This window comes from Bubalus bubalis, chromosome 22, assembly GCF_019923935.1.
Source record: "Bubalus bubalis isolate 160015118507 breed Murrah chromosome 22, NDDB_SH_1, whole genome shotgun sequence".
NCBI lineage: Eukaryota > Metazoa > Chordata > Mammalia > Artiodactyla > Bovidae > Bubalus > Bubalus bubalis.
In genome coordinates, this window is record NC_059178.1 from 54,614,021 (window position 1) to 54,630,597 (window position 16,577).

General features: G+C 44.4%; 1 protein-coding gene across 2 annotated transcripts in view; it reads right to left on the bottom strand.

Moving 5' to 3' along the window:
* The window catches only part of CD226 (CD226 molecule), a 104,589-nt gene that overhangs the window by 63,493 nt on the left and 24,519 nt on the right, over positions 1-16,577 (bottom strand). For both annotated transcript variants that reach the window (XM_044934495.2, XM_006061279.4), the window contains exon 3: positions 16,120-16,455. In XM_044934495.2, the coding sequence (XP_044790430.2) occupies positions 16,120-16,455 (336 nt within the window). The remainder of the gene's footprint in view (positions 1-16,119; positions 16,456-16,577) is intronic.

Here is a 16,577-nt window from a genome sequence, read left to right on the forward strand (position 1 = left end):
TCCTTTCTGTTTCTATGAATTTGACGGCTCTAGGTAACTCATAAAAAGGGATCATGCAGGATTTGCCGTCTTGTTACTGGCTTATTTCACTTAGAATTATATCCTCAAGGTTCATCCAGATAATTTCATGTGTAAGAACTTCCTTTTTAAAGACTAGATAGCATTTACTGCATGTCTTTACCACATTTGCTTACCCATTCATCCCTCCTCAGAGACCTGTGTTGCTTCCATCTTTTGGGTATTATGAATAATGTGTCTAGGAACTTGGTGTACTAAACTCACAATATATTCGCAAATAATGTGCTAACAGATATCATAACAAAATGTCATCCTTGTGGATGACACTAAACCTTTCTGTGTGTGAATAACAAACCAGTGGGGTGAATTACCAAAGTATTTTAGCAAGCTGTGAATTATGCACAAAAGTGGTTAGATATATTTTAATAAATGCCCAATGGAAAGAAAACTTTGGGGGTAAAAAAAATCTCCTCTATTTATCTTTTAGAATGAAGTTAATATAAATAATTAAATTATTTAGGGAAAAAACTACACCTCAAAGTACTCCAAACTCTATTTTATATATGAAGAAAGTGAAATGAAAGTTAGTTGCTCAGTCATGGTGTCTGACTCTTTGCGACCCCATGGACTGTAGCCCACCAGGCTCCTCTGTCCATGGGATTTCTCAGGCAAGAATACAGGAGGGGCTTGCCATTTCCTCTTCCAGGGGATCCTCCCATCCCAAGGATCAAACCCACGTCTCCTGCATTGGCAGGCGGATTCTTTATCACTGTGCCACCTGGGAAAATCAAATCTCTACTTACTACCCAGGAAAGAACTTTGCACTTCAGGAAGTTATTCAGAAGAAGGCATTCTGTTTCACATAATTGTCTCTGGAATAAATGCTTTTTACCTGTCCACTTAACACTCTTTTACCAAGTCACCCTTATGTGCTAAGTTCTTTTTCTCATGGTTTGTCCTTCACTTTCTGCTTTAATGCATTTTCAAAATTCTATATTAAGACTATCTACTTCATGGGGTATTTCAAGGACTAAATGAAAGAATCCATGTAAAGCCTTTAACTCTGCCCAGGGCTGCCGCGTAATAAACATTCAACAAACCACAGTTACTGATGCAAAAGAATCACCAGCCAAAGCTCTGCACGCTCAGGGCTTCACCGCACTTACATCTCCAACCCAACTTCTCTCTTGGGCTCTGACTCAAAATCCTCCTGCCTACAAGAAAGAGCTTCCCTCGGATGTCCAGAATTAAACCACTCAGCCCCATCCCAGACCGTCCCTTCACCCCATACACCCCAGTTCAGGAAATGGCAGCATTGTCTGCCCGGGATCTCAGGTTAAAACTGGGAACCACTCCAGTGCCCTCCTCCTTCTTCACACCTGACATTCACTCCACAGCTCTCCTGCTGCACAGCCACTATCTGAGCTCACTCCCAGAAACGGGGAGGCTAAGCAGACTGCCTGCCTCATCTGGGGGTGATCAGCAATGAAGGAGTCAGGTACCCCTTATCTGCATGTAGAGCACAGATAATTGGAAACAGTCCTGGCAGGTCCAGAATCCAAAAACAGGGGCAACGATGCTGTCATTCTGGGAAGATGACAGGCTATGTTACTCAGATCAGACCTTCATGTAAACACATCTAAATTATGAATAAACTTTTTAAAAAATACATAGAGGTGAGAAATAATAGCGCAATAAGGACAGAGATACAAGGATGAGATACTTCTTTTGAAAGTCTAGCCTCTTAGATAAGAAGAATAAGAGAAAATAAGGTAAAAAGAAAAGAACCAGAGATGGTGACGCCAGTGACAGAGACTAGGAGCAGAACAGATTGGGGGGTGAGTTTATGTTTTAGAAATGTCATTTCAGTTCAGTTCAGTTGTTCAGTCATGTCTGGTGCTCTGTGATGACCCAGCGGGTGGGCTGGGCTGGGGAAGGAGAGAAACCCACGGAGGAGGGTCCCGTACGTATACACACAGCTGACCCACACTGTTGGACAGCAGAAACTAACAACACGGTAAAGTGATTATCCTCCGGTAAAATAAAAGAAATAAATGCTAAACAACCAAAAAGAAAAGGGGACTCTCTCTTAAATACACCCCCTCTGCTTCAGCCCCACTTCTGTGGCCTCAGTGTAACTCTTTTTCCTCTCTTGTCTGACCTATTTCTCTAGCCGCTGCATGACTCTGCTGCGGACTGGGTGGCTTAAACCACAGAGCTCTGTGCTCTCACAAGGCTGGAGGCAGGAAGTCTGCCGTCCTCCTCCTGAGGCTGCCCTCCCCGGGTTTTCACGTGGCCGTGGCTTTGCGTGCGTCTGCATCCCAATGTCCTCTTCTTTCAGGAGAGCAGTCATACTGGATTAAGGCCCACTCCCGCGATGTCATCTGAGCTTGGTTCTCTCTTTACAGACAATTTCCATATACAGTTGCCTTCTGAGGTACCGGGGATCAGGGCCTTAATATACGAATTTGGGGGGAATGCAACTCAGCCCACCGCTGCCTCCGTACTTCCCCCTCACCTCTAACCCCCTGTAGACTTTTGTCTGATTTCTCTAAATTGCAAACCATTCAACTAATCAAAATTCTTAACAGCTCCTCATTGCCTAAAAGAAAATAAATAAAGTAGAACCCCTTAGAATGGAGTATGGTTGTGACACAAAGATGGAACCAGAGTGAACCCTCGCTCCCGCCCCACAGCAAAGAAGCTGCACTCTAAGCCCGAATGAGGCCTTGCACACACAGCTCCAAGTCGAGTATTCTGAAAACTGCCCCCACTCCTTCCAAATCAAAACCTGGAACCCCTGCAGAAAACAACAAATTTCTTCTCTGCTGCTCTCTGCCCCTTCAGGCTTGCCCCTGGGTATCACTAGCCATTGAAACTAATTTACACTCTGGCTTAATTCAGCAGCCTGGCACCCAAGCATACAGTCTCAATTTGCTTTTTTGTACTATTACCATGAATTGATGCTTTTGAACTGTGGTGTTGGAGAAGACCCTTGAGAGTCTCTTGGACAGCAAGGAGATCCAACCAGTCCATCCTAAAGGACATCAACCCTGAATATTCACTGGAAGGACTGATGCTGAAGCTGAAGCTCCAGTGCTTTTACCATCTGATGCAAAGAACTGACTCATTGGAAAAGACCCTGATGCTGGGAAGGATCAAGGGCAGGAGAAGGGTTTGACAGAGGATGAGATGGTTGGATGGCATCACTGACTCGATGGACATGAGTTTGAGCAAGCTCTGGGAGATAGTGAAAAACACGGAAGCCTGCATGCTGCAGTCCATGGGGTTGTTGCAAAGAGTCAGACACAACTAAGCGACTGAACAACAACGACTATTAGCACGAGCTCCCTCTAGTAGGAGGGCTATCCTGCAAACAGCTCAGTCATCCTCCAGCCTAAGAGGTTTATAACCTCCCTCTATGAGTAAGCTCAAGCATCTTTTGTTCTCTGAGGCTTCCTGAATGACCCCCTCCCCTGCCAACAACCATTCTTCCAACACACACACACACACACACACTACTATCCCCACCACCCTGTCACGACCAGCACCTCTTCTGTATATTGAATGGCATTAAAAATGATCCCTAAGCTGGAGATCAGAGACTGGGACATTTCTGTGTACCCTCAAACCTCGCACAGCCAACATTCCATAACTATGTACTTAAGGGAAGCTGGAAGGGGGCAGGAAGCAGACACCTGAGGAGGGGAAAGCTTGATCTGGTTGTGCACTGGTGGCCATGCACACTCCCTCCCCTTGCTTCCTAGTCTCCCATCTGTCTTCTCCCTGCCTTGCCTCTAAGTGATCCCACACACACCAGCCGCAGGAATGGTCCCAAATAATGGCTGCAATCATGACTGACGTGCTACTTCCACGGTTTGGAAACTTTATTAAACACCAAAGAAGTTCAAAGCTACACCTTCCACTACTGCCCTTCCTCCACTCCTGTGATCTTTTTCATTTGCCCCAAATACAAAGAGTGTTTCCCTTTTATGGGATTTTTCCCTTGATGCATTTTCCCCTGGAATCATACCTAGATTCCCAGTTGGTGCAGACAGCTTTCAAGGTCCCCCAAGCGGTAAGCTAGTCCCCACATGCTGTTCTCCGCTACTCATCAGCTTCCACCGGACATCACGGTCACTGGTCCATGTGTTTACATAACACATAGGACCTACTTCCCTGTCTTAGATTATAAACTTCTCGAAAATAATGACCTTCTTACTCATCTCTCCTTCTCCTCACAGCAAACTGTAAATGTCTATTCAGTATCTTCAGAGAGGACTTAAAATGCTTTAAATTACTGTTATCAACATTCATCCAATAAAAGAAGAACATCTCAAAGTGTCATTTCAACAGTAAGGTGTAATAACTAGCCCTCTGGTTCAGCTGTACTACTTTCACTGAAAACATAATAGTCAGGACTGTGTTAAGAATAAAAATTCAAACGCTGTGTCAGCTTAAAGAAACACAATGCCCGTGATTAGAAATGTTTCCTTCTTATTAAATATTCATTCTTTCTGGAAACATTTGTAGGATTTCAGGAAAACGGGAGGAAGAAGTAGCAAGTCCCATGTTAAATAAATATGCTATTGACTTATTTAAATGAGCAAATATGTTTCTTAAAAGATAGCAGGGACATAACTTGAGAATTGTGGTGTCACAAGCTAATGGGACACAAAATAATCTCATTGGGGGACATATGCTAATGTCGCTGAGCTTTACCTCAGAGACAAGTACAGAATCCCCGGCTGCTTCTCAGATGTAAAATGGTAGGTGCATCCACTTTCAACAGTAGCATCCAGTTTGTAAAGAGAAATAAATGTACTCTGTCCATTAGTGGAATAGATTAGGTAGATGATCTAAAATTTTCTGAAGTCTTGGGGTCTTTCTATGTCAAGAAGGAAATTATCCTGTACACAGGCATGCCCCTTTGGTACACTATTCTGGAAATGCCAGTGTTGGTATTAATAGCATACAGGATTTCACATAGCCTGGCAAGAAATGGGACAAATATGGTCTTAAGAGGTAATTTGCCAAAATGAGACTGTTAAGTTCCTTAAGTATTCCGGTAGTTAAACGGTGCACAGAAACGCAGAACAGAATTCATGCTCAGACACCATTCTCACCGGCCCCACTAAGCCCAGCAGGTATGACGCATGTGGCTATTCACAGAGTTATTAAATGTGAATTCTGCATCTAATATCTTCGTCCTTAGAAAGCTTTCTCTATCAATCTTCTATGGAACACAGGTCTTTCTCTCTAGGCAGATTATGAAGACTTTTTTTTTTTTTTAATGTAAGTGGGTTAAATAGCTGAAGTCAGGGAAAATTTTCTCACATTGAGATTTATTGGGTAGTGAATAATCTCTCCAGGGAAGTAGCAGAAGCCCCATCAGCTACGTTATTTAATTAAAACTATTGTGGAGTAAGGAGAAGAGATGGTGCCTGGAGGAATAATTTCTCATTGATCCCTGAAGGATGGACTTGATAAACTTTAAAATTCTTAATGGTTTCAAAATCTTAACTGTCTTCAGAAATGTGCCTGAAGGAACAGAAGAACCATCCTGCTTGCGACCTCCCCTCCCTATAAAAACTAAATGAAAACAAAAACCAGGAACCAAAGGCAGAGCTTAGAGACCAAGTGATTTTTCTGTCTATACTAAACCAGCTCCCTGCCCCAGCATCAGCTCAAAGAGACAGTGGGTTGCAGAGTCTCAAGCCCCTGGCCCTGAGAGCTTGACCTTTCCCCTTGCTTCAGTTATTTATTTTCATTTCTCCACTTTTAAACATCCAAAATCCAGCATTTTTATCTAATAAAATGCAAAAGTATCATTTTATACTCAGTCAGTACTGTCAGGATGCCTGTCCCCATAGGGTTTCTTTGAAGGTCCCTGACACCACCTCTAATCCTACGAGAAGGTGCAGTGAACACACCTTCTCACCCTTTGATGGGAGGAATTTTTTTTTTTTTTAAGAATCTAGAAGCTGAGATGGTGCAGGGGAGGGTCTCGGCGTGTGTGGGCTGAAGGGGTTCCAGTTAACCCAGGGGTAGTGGAGGGGGTGGCTCTTACTCACACTTGAAGCCACAGTCCCCACCCTGCACTCACACCCACACGCCAGCTGCACCCACTCGGCAGGCAGAGGAAGCGTGTTCCAGAGGCTGCGGTTGGCAGCCACCTGAGCGCTGGGGAGAGAAGGGCTGTGGTCACGAGCGACAGGAAGAGGTGTGAGCTGGAGGAGGGAAACCTGAGAGCTGTGTGTCTGCGCGGCACTAAGGCGATTTCCGAGGGCCGCAGGCGAGTGGAGCGCACCTTCCTGCGGTCCCGCCAAAGCCATCCCCCACCCTGGGAAAGGAGAGCAGCTAGTCAAGGAAGGAGTGGGCTTGTGAAGTCAACAAAAACGCCCGCTGGCAAGGAACGCAGCCAGTGGCGTCCCCTGCTCTGGACGGCCTGGGTGCATCTTCCCACAAGCCTGCATGACCATTCTCTCCAGGGATGCAGAGGCCTGGCAGAGTGGGAGGGATTGAGTGACCCAAAAGGGCTCACAGGCAACACCCCAGAGAGAGGTCTGTGCCCTGGGATGGATGAACAGAGAAAACTACTCTCATTAAAACCGAGGCAGAGGACGGGATGGCTCTTAACGGACATGAGTGTGAGCAAACTTCGGGAGATGGTGAAGGACCGGGAGGCCTGGCCTGCTGCCGTCCATGGGGTCGCACAGTTGAACACGACTGAGCGACTGGAGAACAACAAAACTGAACTTCACCAGCCACTCAATTGTTGAGTTTAATTTTGTATACAAATCCAGTATTGCCTTGTTTCAGAGTCGTTCTTTATGTCTCCCTTTTTGATTTTTTATTACAGAGCTCTACCCCGAAGGCCGAGAGTTGAATCTCATGGTGAATCTCAAGCATCTCCTCTAGGTTTAGCGACCAGAGAGCGAGTCAATAGAAGCAAGCATGGCCCGCGTACTGGCGACTGTTCCACTTTCAGGCTCCCATTAATTTCACCCTGGAGAAGTGCAGTGACCGTGAACTCGCTCTCCACACGTCTTAAGATGCTCTTTATCGTCTGCCTCCTCTATCTGCTATTTTATTTCATTAAGGAGTGAGATTTCTCAGCCTTTAAAATATTTCTGCTTTCCTCAGCTGGCTATTTCTTATTGACACTATTTAATATCTTTTTCCCTTCCTTAAATGAAAAACTACTGAAATGTAACATTTTAGAGAACCCATTTTTCTTCTCATATACGTGTACAACACACAGTTCTATAGATGGGGAAACGCTCATGACTTACTTCTGAGCTTGTAAGAATGGACCTTAAGAGAGTTTGGTATTTATTAATATCATTTATTATTATCTATTAGTAATCATTTGTTAATTCTTTCAATAGTAAATGTGAAAGAATTTTTCTACCTCACTTAAACAAACAAATAAAAAAATCCAACTTCAAAGCAAGAGCATGCATCTGATGGGCAAAACTGAAAGGATCCGGCAGGGAGGAGACATGCTGGTGTGTCCGCTGACACTTGTAACGGGAGAGTAAGAAAGACCCTTTCCTGTGGCCTCTGAGTCCCGTCTGGAATTACCACTGAACGACAAAGAAGCCTTTAGACTAAGTCTCCTCCTCCACCTCTTGTCACTAATATATAAGGTAGTGTTAGTGTCTCTGTTTTCTTCCTTTCTTCTGAATTTGGGATAGATAACACACCAGCTGAATTGAGAGTATGAAAATATCTTGAGATAGATTGTAAAATATAATTTCCACATACATCTGGATTCCTATGCCTCTTTAAGCATTAAGTCAGCAACACGCTGAAATAAACCAAGCCATGAACTGTAAACCAGAATAAACTGCATCTTCCCAACCCAGGGATCAAACCCAGGTCTCCCGCGTTGCAGGCAGATTCTTTACCATCTGAGCCACCAGAGAAGCACACGCCTAGGTGTTGTCTTGCAAAGTGGGTTAAAGCAGAGCCAAAGTTGTCTACTTTTTAGATAATATTTGAAGTGATTCTCCTGAATGCTACTATCTCCTTATCCAAATATTCAAATTTACCTCCATCAGGGTGAACTTCAAATTCCCTGTTTCCAGGAAATTTATCCTGAATTTCCCGGTTGAAAGTAAATAGAACTTACTCTTGGCTTTAAATTATAATTTGCAATACACAACTTCTATCTCCCCTAATACTCTGTGTACGGTTTAGAGCTAAGATCGTGTCTCTCTAATTTCCCAAGCACAGACATTATCTTGAATAGAGCAGGCTCTCAATAAAGCCGTGATGAGTGAATTAGTGGGTGAGTGATGTCAGTCCCACAAATCAGCCCAGCCAGGTCTACCTGCCAGATCTGGGCCACTTTCCCATTTCCAGCTTTAAATAAAATTTAAAGATACCCCAACTTTAGAAAAACCAACTGGCAAGACAAGAGCAAATATTGACATTGACGGGCGTAGCAATAAGACCCATCTAAGGCCAAATGTCGGAGAAGGCAATGGCACCCCTCTCCAGTACTCTTGCCTGGAAAATCCCATGGATGGAGGAGCCTGGTAGTCCATAGTCCATGGGGTCGCTGAGTCAGACACGACTGAGCAACTTCACTTTCACTTTTCACTTTCATGCATTGGAGAAGGAAATGGCAACCCACTCCAGTGTTCTTGCCTGGAGAATCCCAGGGACGGGGGAGCCTGGTGGGCTGCCATCTATGGGGTCGCACAGAGTCGGACACGACTGAAGCGACTTAGTAGTAGTAGTAGTAGTAAGGCCAAATGTGGACGACATACAGGGAGTCTCATCCCACCCAGGAAAGAACAAAAGGAAGGAGACAGTGAGGAACACCCTCACTGTCCGAGTTGAGATGGGAGCAGGTGGGGCTGGAGTGCCGAAGAAGACAGGGTGAGAAGCCTGCGTGATACAATGACACAGAGCACCTCTGCCATGAACACAGCAGCTCCCACACCAAGAGCCCCCGTCCTGCTTGAGAGTCCCCCACTTTCTCCCTCCCCGCCCCCGGCCCTCTCCAGTCTGTAACACGAATGCTCCCCACCAGCTTCAGTGTGACCATCCTCTGACGTGATGGTCTCAGCTTCCTCCCACCCACAAGAACTTGATTGGTTAACTGCCGTCTTCACATGTGCTGGGTGATCATCCAAATGTCTTCAGTCCTCAACTTTCTTTTGGTTTTCTGTTCCATAATCCCAATCCATTAACTGGTCAAAGGCTACTTTTCAACTCAATGTATTTGAAACCATTTGCAGTTACTTCCTCTCTTCCAAGACAAGCCATCTCCTAAGTTCCCATCTTTTTAAATGAAACCATCATTTTTCAGCCCTTGGATCATAAAAATTTGGACCATTTTCCCTCTTCTGGACCTCTAGCCCAAATCAGAATGAAGATCTCACCCTTAATTTAGATAATTATCTGTGAACTGCTCAAAATCGCAAGTGCATTCTTCTTCACTGTTTTTTTATTATTATTAGAAATTCAATAGATTTGAGAGGAATTTCATAAAACATTTTTAAGACAGATGGGAAACAAAGCTCCTGGATAAGAAAAACACCTGACTGGGAACTCTGAAGACCCTCGTGTCTCTCCTTGACTCCATCTCTTTCCAGCCTGTGCTTTCCTCAGAGTTTCAGCACATGTGTGCATCTCTAAGTAACATATCGCTTAGCCCTGCATGTTTCTAAACTGTAAAGGAAAGGAATCGTACCCTATGTGTTCTCCAGAAACCCTTGCTTTTTTCCTCTCACATGATGTTCCCCAAATTCATCCTGGTCGGGGAGCACCGTGATCAGTCATTCATTTGCAGGCTGTCACAGCGACCTGCTGCCTAAACCTTCTCAGGCATGTCTCCCACATGTGGGCAATCCCCAGAATACACAATGGGGTGGAATGATTAGGTCTTAGGAATCGGATTCTTTAACTAAAGCAGTATCATTTTCCAAATAGATGTGATAGCTAAATTTAGGGTATTAATTTGGAGAATGGTTTTGGTTAAGTTATTGTTCAGTTGCCAGGTTGTATCCAACTCTTTGTGACCCCACGGACTGCAGCACTCCAGGCCTCCCTTTCCTTCACCATCTCCCAGAGTTTGCCCAAGTTTGTGTCCATTGAATCAGTGATGCCATCCAACCATCTCATCCTCTGTTGCCCTCTTCTGCTTTTGCCCTCAATCTTTCCTAGCATCAGGGTCTTTTCCAATGAGTCAGTTTTAGTTAAGATTATCATTTAAATTGGTGACTGCTTAGCAAGAAGATTGGTCTCCCTAATGTGTGTGGGCCTCATCCAATCACTTGAAGGTCTGAATACAAGAAAAAGACTGCCCCGCTCCCGCCTTCAGCAGGTGCTTCCCGGTGGCATCTGCACCATCACTGGGTCCTCCTGGGTCTCCACCTGCTGGCCCGCCCTATCCAAAATCACATGACACACGGTATTGACGCTGTTTCTCTGAAGAGCCCTGAGTATTACCATCACCATTAACACAATAGATCCACCAACTCGCACTCCTGTCACCCGTGGATAAGCATTCCAACTCATAAAATATTATTAATATTTGTTCACCTGCCCTTCAACTCTTCCCCTTCTATAAGGCTGCAATGAGTTTAATGTAGGTAGTGAGGGAAAAAACTGGTTTATTATGTGTCTCCCTCTGAAAACATTCAGAGACTTCCGATGGTCTACACTGCAGAGTCAAGTTCAAACTCCATCAGGCACAGCAACATTGGGCCGTCCAATATTTCCAGGCTCTTCTCTGACTTTCTGCTGCTCTGTGGGCTTTGGCTTCTTTTTTTAAACACAGAATCTACTGTATAAAACCTTACCTGGGCCCATAGAGAACCTCTGCTGTGAGCGCAGAGAGAGGGTCCCACCATCACAGTCCCTCCAGTCTGCCCTCCAGTCACACCATCCAGTCTCCATCTGCCTGAATCAGACTTCCCCATGCCCTTCTCGTGGCCATCAGCACCCCCACTTTTTTCCCTCCATTTTCTCTCTTTCCCTCCCCCAGGCTATGCTAAAAAATTCCTTGTAAAAATGTACTATGTATTAAATAAGCTACAAGGATATATTGTACAACACAGGGAGTATTAGTTGTTCAGTCGTGTTTGACTCTTTACGACCCCATGGACTGTAGCCCGCCAGGCTCCTCTGTCCATGGAATTTTCCAGGCAAGAATACTGGAGCAGGTAGACATTCCCTTCTCCAGAGGATATTCCTGACTCAGGGATCAAACTGGGTCTCCTGGATTGCACGCAGATTCCTTACCATCTGAGCCACCAGGGGAATATTGCCAATATTTTTTAATGACCATCAATGAGGTGTAACTTTTAAAAATTGTGAATCACTACACTGTATGCCTGTGATTTATATCATATGTGTGTGTGCATGTGTGTGTGTTAGTCCCTCAGTTGTGTTCCAACTCTTTGTAAACCCATTGACCCAGCAGGCTCCTCTATCCATGGGATTCTCCAGGCAAGAATACTGGAGTGGGTTACCATTCCCATCTCCAGGGGATCTTCCCAACTCAGGGGTTGAACCCAGGTCTCCAGGCTTGCAGGCAGATTTTAACTGTATGAGCCACCATGGAAGCCCAGCTTATATCATACTGTACAGCAATCATATCATAATTTTTTAAAAGATCCTTCCAAGTTCTCTAGTCCAGCAGGACCTGTTCCTCCTAAGCCTCCTTGTTCACACCCACTCTGCTGGCATCCAGCTCTCCTTTTCATTCTTTGAAAATACCACCTGGTCTCACCCTGGTGTTGCAACTCGGCAACCTTGAATTGGCTAATGACCCTTCGGTTTCCTCAGCTGTATTTGGACTTCCCAGGAGGCACAGTGGTAAACCTACCTCCCCATGCAGGAGATGTGAGTTCAATCTCTGGATTGGGAAGATCCCCTGGAGGAGGAAATGACAACCCACTCCAGTATTCTTGCAGAGGAGCCTGGTGGGCTACAGTCCGTTGAATAGCCAAGAGTCGGACATGATTGAGCAACTGAGCACACACAGAATGGGAACACGTTACCTCCGACCCCACCTTGTTTCATGAGCATTAAACCAGAGGATAAGTATCTTCCTCATGCACACCTGGCATGAGTCAGATTTAGCTAACCTGGTCAGAGTTAGCTGGTGGGGTATTTGAGGTGCATGACATATTTGGGGGGACATTTCCATCAATATAACTACATTCACCCTGACTAGTGAAGCCAGAGACACGTGGGTTACACAGTCATTTTCTCCACAACCCCACTTCCTTCACAAACTCTTCCATGAAAGGGCTGCCCTCTCGAGATGCCTCAGTATATTTTTCCATGAGGCACTGAAATAAATGCAGCCATTCTTGCCATTAAATGCTCTAAATCAGTTACTGATTAAGAAATGCCTGCTCTGAAGGGAACGCACATTTTCACATAATTTTGCACTAACAATATCATTTATCCAGAATGAGATCTTCAACGTGCTTTTCCACTCTGTGCTGAAAATTCAAGGAGGAGAAGGACCGCAGGGACCAGCAATGATGGGTGTCCCCTCAGCCCCTGCCTGCTCGCGTGTCCCCTGAGCCGGCACTTCCTGACCTCTACTTGTAACTCAATCCAGTGGACACAAAGCCTGAGAACTTGGACAGATCAGTAGACCTCACTTCCCTTCAGTGTCCTCACCCTCAAATCTAAGTTACATCTACATCCAAGTGGGAAGGAGGGGGAGTTAAACGAGAAGACCTCAGTAAGGTTGACTGAGCTCCTCGCCCACTATCAACTTTCAGTAAAGAGGAGAAATCTGTATATTTAGAGTGCACGTGGCTCAATTCTTTCATCTTTTTAAAGATCTTACAATCTGTTGTACACATGAAGATCTCTGGATTCTGAGTCCAATCTTTCACTGTTAAATAGATAACTACCCCTCTACGTTATACAAACAGGTGATGTTTGTAGACCCTGACATGTACTAAAGCACACATGGGACTTCCCTGGTGGTCCCCTGGTTAAGAGTCCCCCTGCCAAGGTAGGGGACATAGGTTCGATCCCTGGTGAGGGAAGATTCCACGCCCCATGGAGCAACAACTGGAGACTGCAGGCCCAGTACCAGCGCTCCACAACAAGAGAAGCCACTTCGATGAGAAGCCGTGCACTGCAACTAGAGAGTACCACTGCTCGCTGCAACTAGAGAAAGCCCACGCATGGCAAGCAAGACCCAGCACAGCCAAAAGTAAATAAATAAATAAGTTCTAAAAAATAAAGCATGCATGGAAGAGCTTAAGTATATATAAGATTAATTTTGAAATATAGCTACTATATTTTATAAATTCACTATCATTCTTAGCTTAAAAGAAAAAATGAAACCCTCCAAATCTCAAAAGTGAATGAAATACTCTCACCGGCTGGTTAATGCAATCTATCCTTTAAAACTATAAATGATCAAAAACAACAGCAAAATATGTTTAAGAATACCATCATCAGAATTCCGGCAACAAGGAGAGTTGGCCTTTCTCTGACTGATGACTGACTGACAATCTCACCACAGTTTCTGAAAAAGTCCCATACGGCAGAGATCTCCCTTTTCCTCAAAATAACAACAGGGAGAAATAAATCTGGATAAGGGAAAATATTGCCAAAGTCATTCATACATGGTGCTAAAAATCCTACCTTGGGGTGGCAACCATAATTTAGTTCTCAATAATTTAGTGCTACCCTGTATCCTTAAACCTTCAGAAGAGGTCAAGCTACATGTTTTTGTTCCGAATAAAAATTGTATATATTTAGGGCCTATACCACAAAATGATATGTGGAATAATTGCTATAGTCAAGTTAATTTACATATCTTCTCCCCACAGTTACATTTTGCTGCTGTTGTTGAGAAGAGCACCCAAAATCTATTCTCTTAGCAAACCTCCAGTGTTCAAGATGATGACATTAACTATGGTCTTTACAGTGTACATTGGGTCTCTAGACTGATTCCATCTATGTAACTTCAACTTTGTTCTCTGACCAACATATATCTCCCCAACTTCCCACCTCCCCGCCCTAGTAACCAGTGCTCTACCTGTTTTGTTTTTTTTTTTAAAGAAAAGCCTTTCTCACTCACAGCGGTTATTTTAAGACAATTGAGCATAGACATGTCAGTTCTAGAGACAGAAAAATACAAACTTTTATACAAAGCGTTTTTTTTTTTTCATATAAAGAAGACAGTGCTAATAAATCTTATTGAATCAAGACCTTGAAAGAAGCAGAAAAGTCTGTACAGATCTCACATACACCCGTGAAAAATATATTACCTTGCTGCTGCTTCACAACACAGTATTTTCACGTTTTCATTTCACTGGAGTACAGCTGGTTTACGGTGTTGGGTCAGTTTCAGGTGCACCTGTTTTCAGTTGACTGTTCTTTCACAGAGATCAGAATACCTGACTTGGAACCCAAACTACAAAATCTCGCCACCCAAGGCAGGGTGGGGAAGCATATCGGTTTCTGGCCCAGGTGGCTCAGGCCATGCGTCCAAGAGCTCACCCCAAGACCCTTGTCATCCCCTGCCCCACCTGCATGGCTCATCAGAGTGGACGAGACACTGAAGACGTGCAAACAGCTTTTAACAGCTTTCACCAGCAAATGAGAGCTTGAGTGACGAATGAGGTCTTTAATAAGTGAGTATTTAAGGAGAGATTTTGCTGACTGACACTCTGTAAGGTTCATTCATACGCACAGAATTATTCTTAAGCTTAGCTACACCTAAAGAGAAAGGGAAAACTAACACATGGAAGTTTGTCTCACCTCCTGACCATTAGATATTCCTATATACTACTGTAAGTTGTTCATTTATAATACAGATTCCTTAAGAAGAAAGCATTGTATCAGGTGGTATATGATGTGCTCTGCTGGAGGTCTGTTTGGGATATAACTTGAGAGACACCAGACAGGAAACACAGTCCCGAACGTTTGCCTTACCCAGTCTATCTAAAAATTTCATCGTTAGTCATTTTGCATCAAAAGCACAGGCCTACCCTGGTGGTCCAGTGGTAAAGAATCCCCCTGCCAATGCAGGGGACACAGGTTTGAGCCCTGGTCTGGGAAGAACCTGCGTGCCATGGGACAACCAGGCCTGTGCATCACAATGACTAAGCCAGCGTGCCAGGGTCCACGAGCCACAATAAGCCACTGCAAGGAGGACCCAGCACCCCGCAATGAGAGAGGAGACCCTGCTCACCACAACTAGAGAAAGCCCACGTGGCCATGAAGATCAGCACAGCCAAAAATAACAGAAGAAAAACTGTTTAAATTTTTTAAAAATAAAGTAAAAGCACAAGCAATAATAATACCTACCAATAATAATAATTCCCCGGCTATCGAGGACCAAGTTCTTTACATATCTGATCCCTAAACCATTCAACAAAGAGAATGGAGCTATTAACTCAATTTGCTGTTTTGGAACCTGAGATTCAGACAGACTGAGCAGCTAATTCAAGGTTATAAAGGAAGTAAAGGCTTTAAAACCGAGTTTTTCCAAATATAATACCCCATCCATGAGGGCATTCCTCGCAGGACTCACTCACTCACCAAGCACTGAACCACAGTCGCTGGCAGACGTGGCAGGAAACGCTTAAAGAGCTCATTTGACTCTTCCTGAAATGACAGCTTGCAACTTCTAAAGCATCCTCTCTAGTGAAACTTGGGTGAAGAGAAAATGGGAGCCGGGGCTTGAACCCTGCCCAGGACTCACTAATAAACCCAGATTTGCTGCCACAGAAAGGACTGAATGCGCAGAGCTGAAGCACTTGGAGTCTTGCAAAAGGAAATGGGACCACCACACAGCGGGTGACTGGCCCCAGAACCCAAACACTGTCCACAGCAGCTTCACTGAGGTTCAAGTTCTCATCAAGGCAAGGTAAAGCCTGTGCTTTCTCCCATGACATTTGAATTCACAAGATGATAGCACATTAAGAAACATGGAATTGATTCACAGTATTATTTCTTTGAAACAACAATATAGAATCTAGAAATGCAACTGGGAAATGACACAAAAATAGGGTAAGGCATTTCACAGTTGCTACATGGTCTTCGTAGAACCAAATATTGGAGGTGGGTGAAAAGGTAAACGAAAACGTCACTTACCTGGTGGGACCACCTGTATCACCTTCTCCCAGGTTCCGTGTGGGAAAGTATGCAGGAGGCAGGCATAGAAGCCCACGTCCGCCTCAGAGGCATTGTGGAAGGACAGGGTCATGTCGTTAGAGGCCATGGTGTGATTTGAGAAGTAGACCCTATCAGTGTAGGCCTCTCTTATGATCCCATGGAATGCAGGGTTGAAAATGGCCATGGACTCTCTCTCCGTCTTAATCTTGAACCACTCCATCTGGGTTACAGTGTCCGCTAATGGATATACACATTCTAGGGTCATATTCTTAGCAAGTTTAACAGTCGTGTCCCAAAAAATCTCTTCACATGGCACTGAAAGACATGTCATCACGTGAGTTCAATTAGACTGAAACACCAGAGAGATATCAGAAACTTATTCTAGACCTAGGAAGATAGTCTTATAAATATTTATAAATACATTGGGATCACGGTAA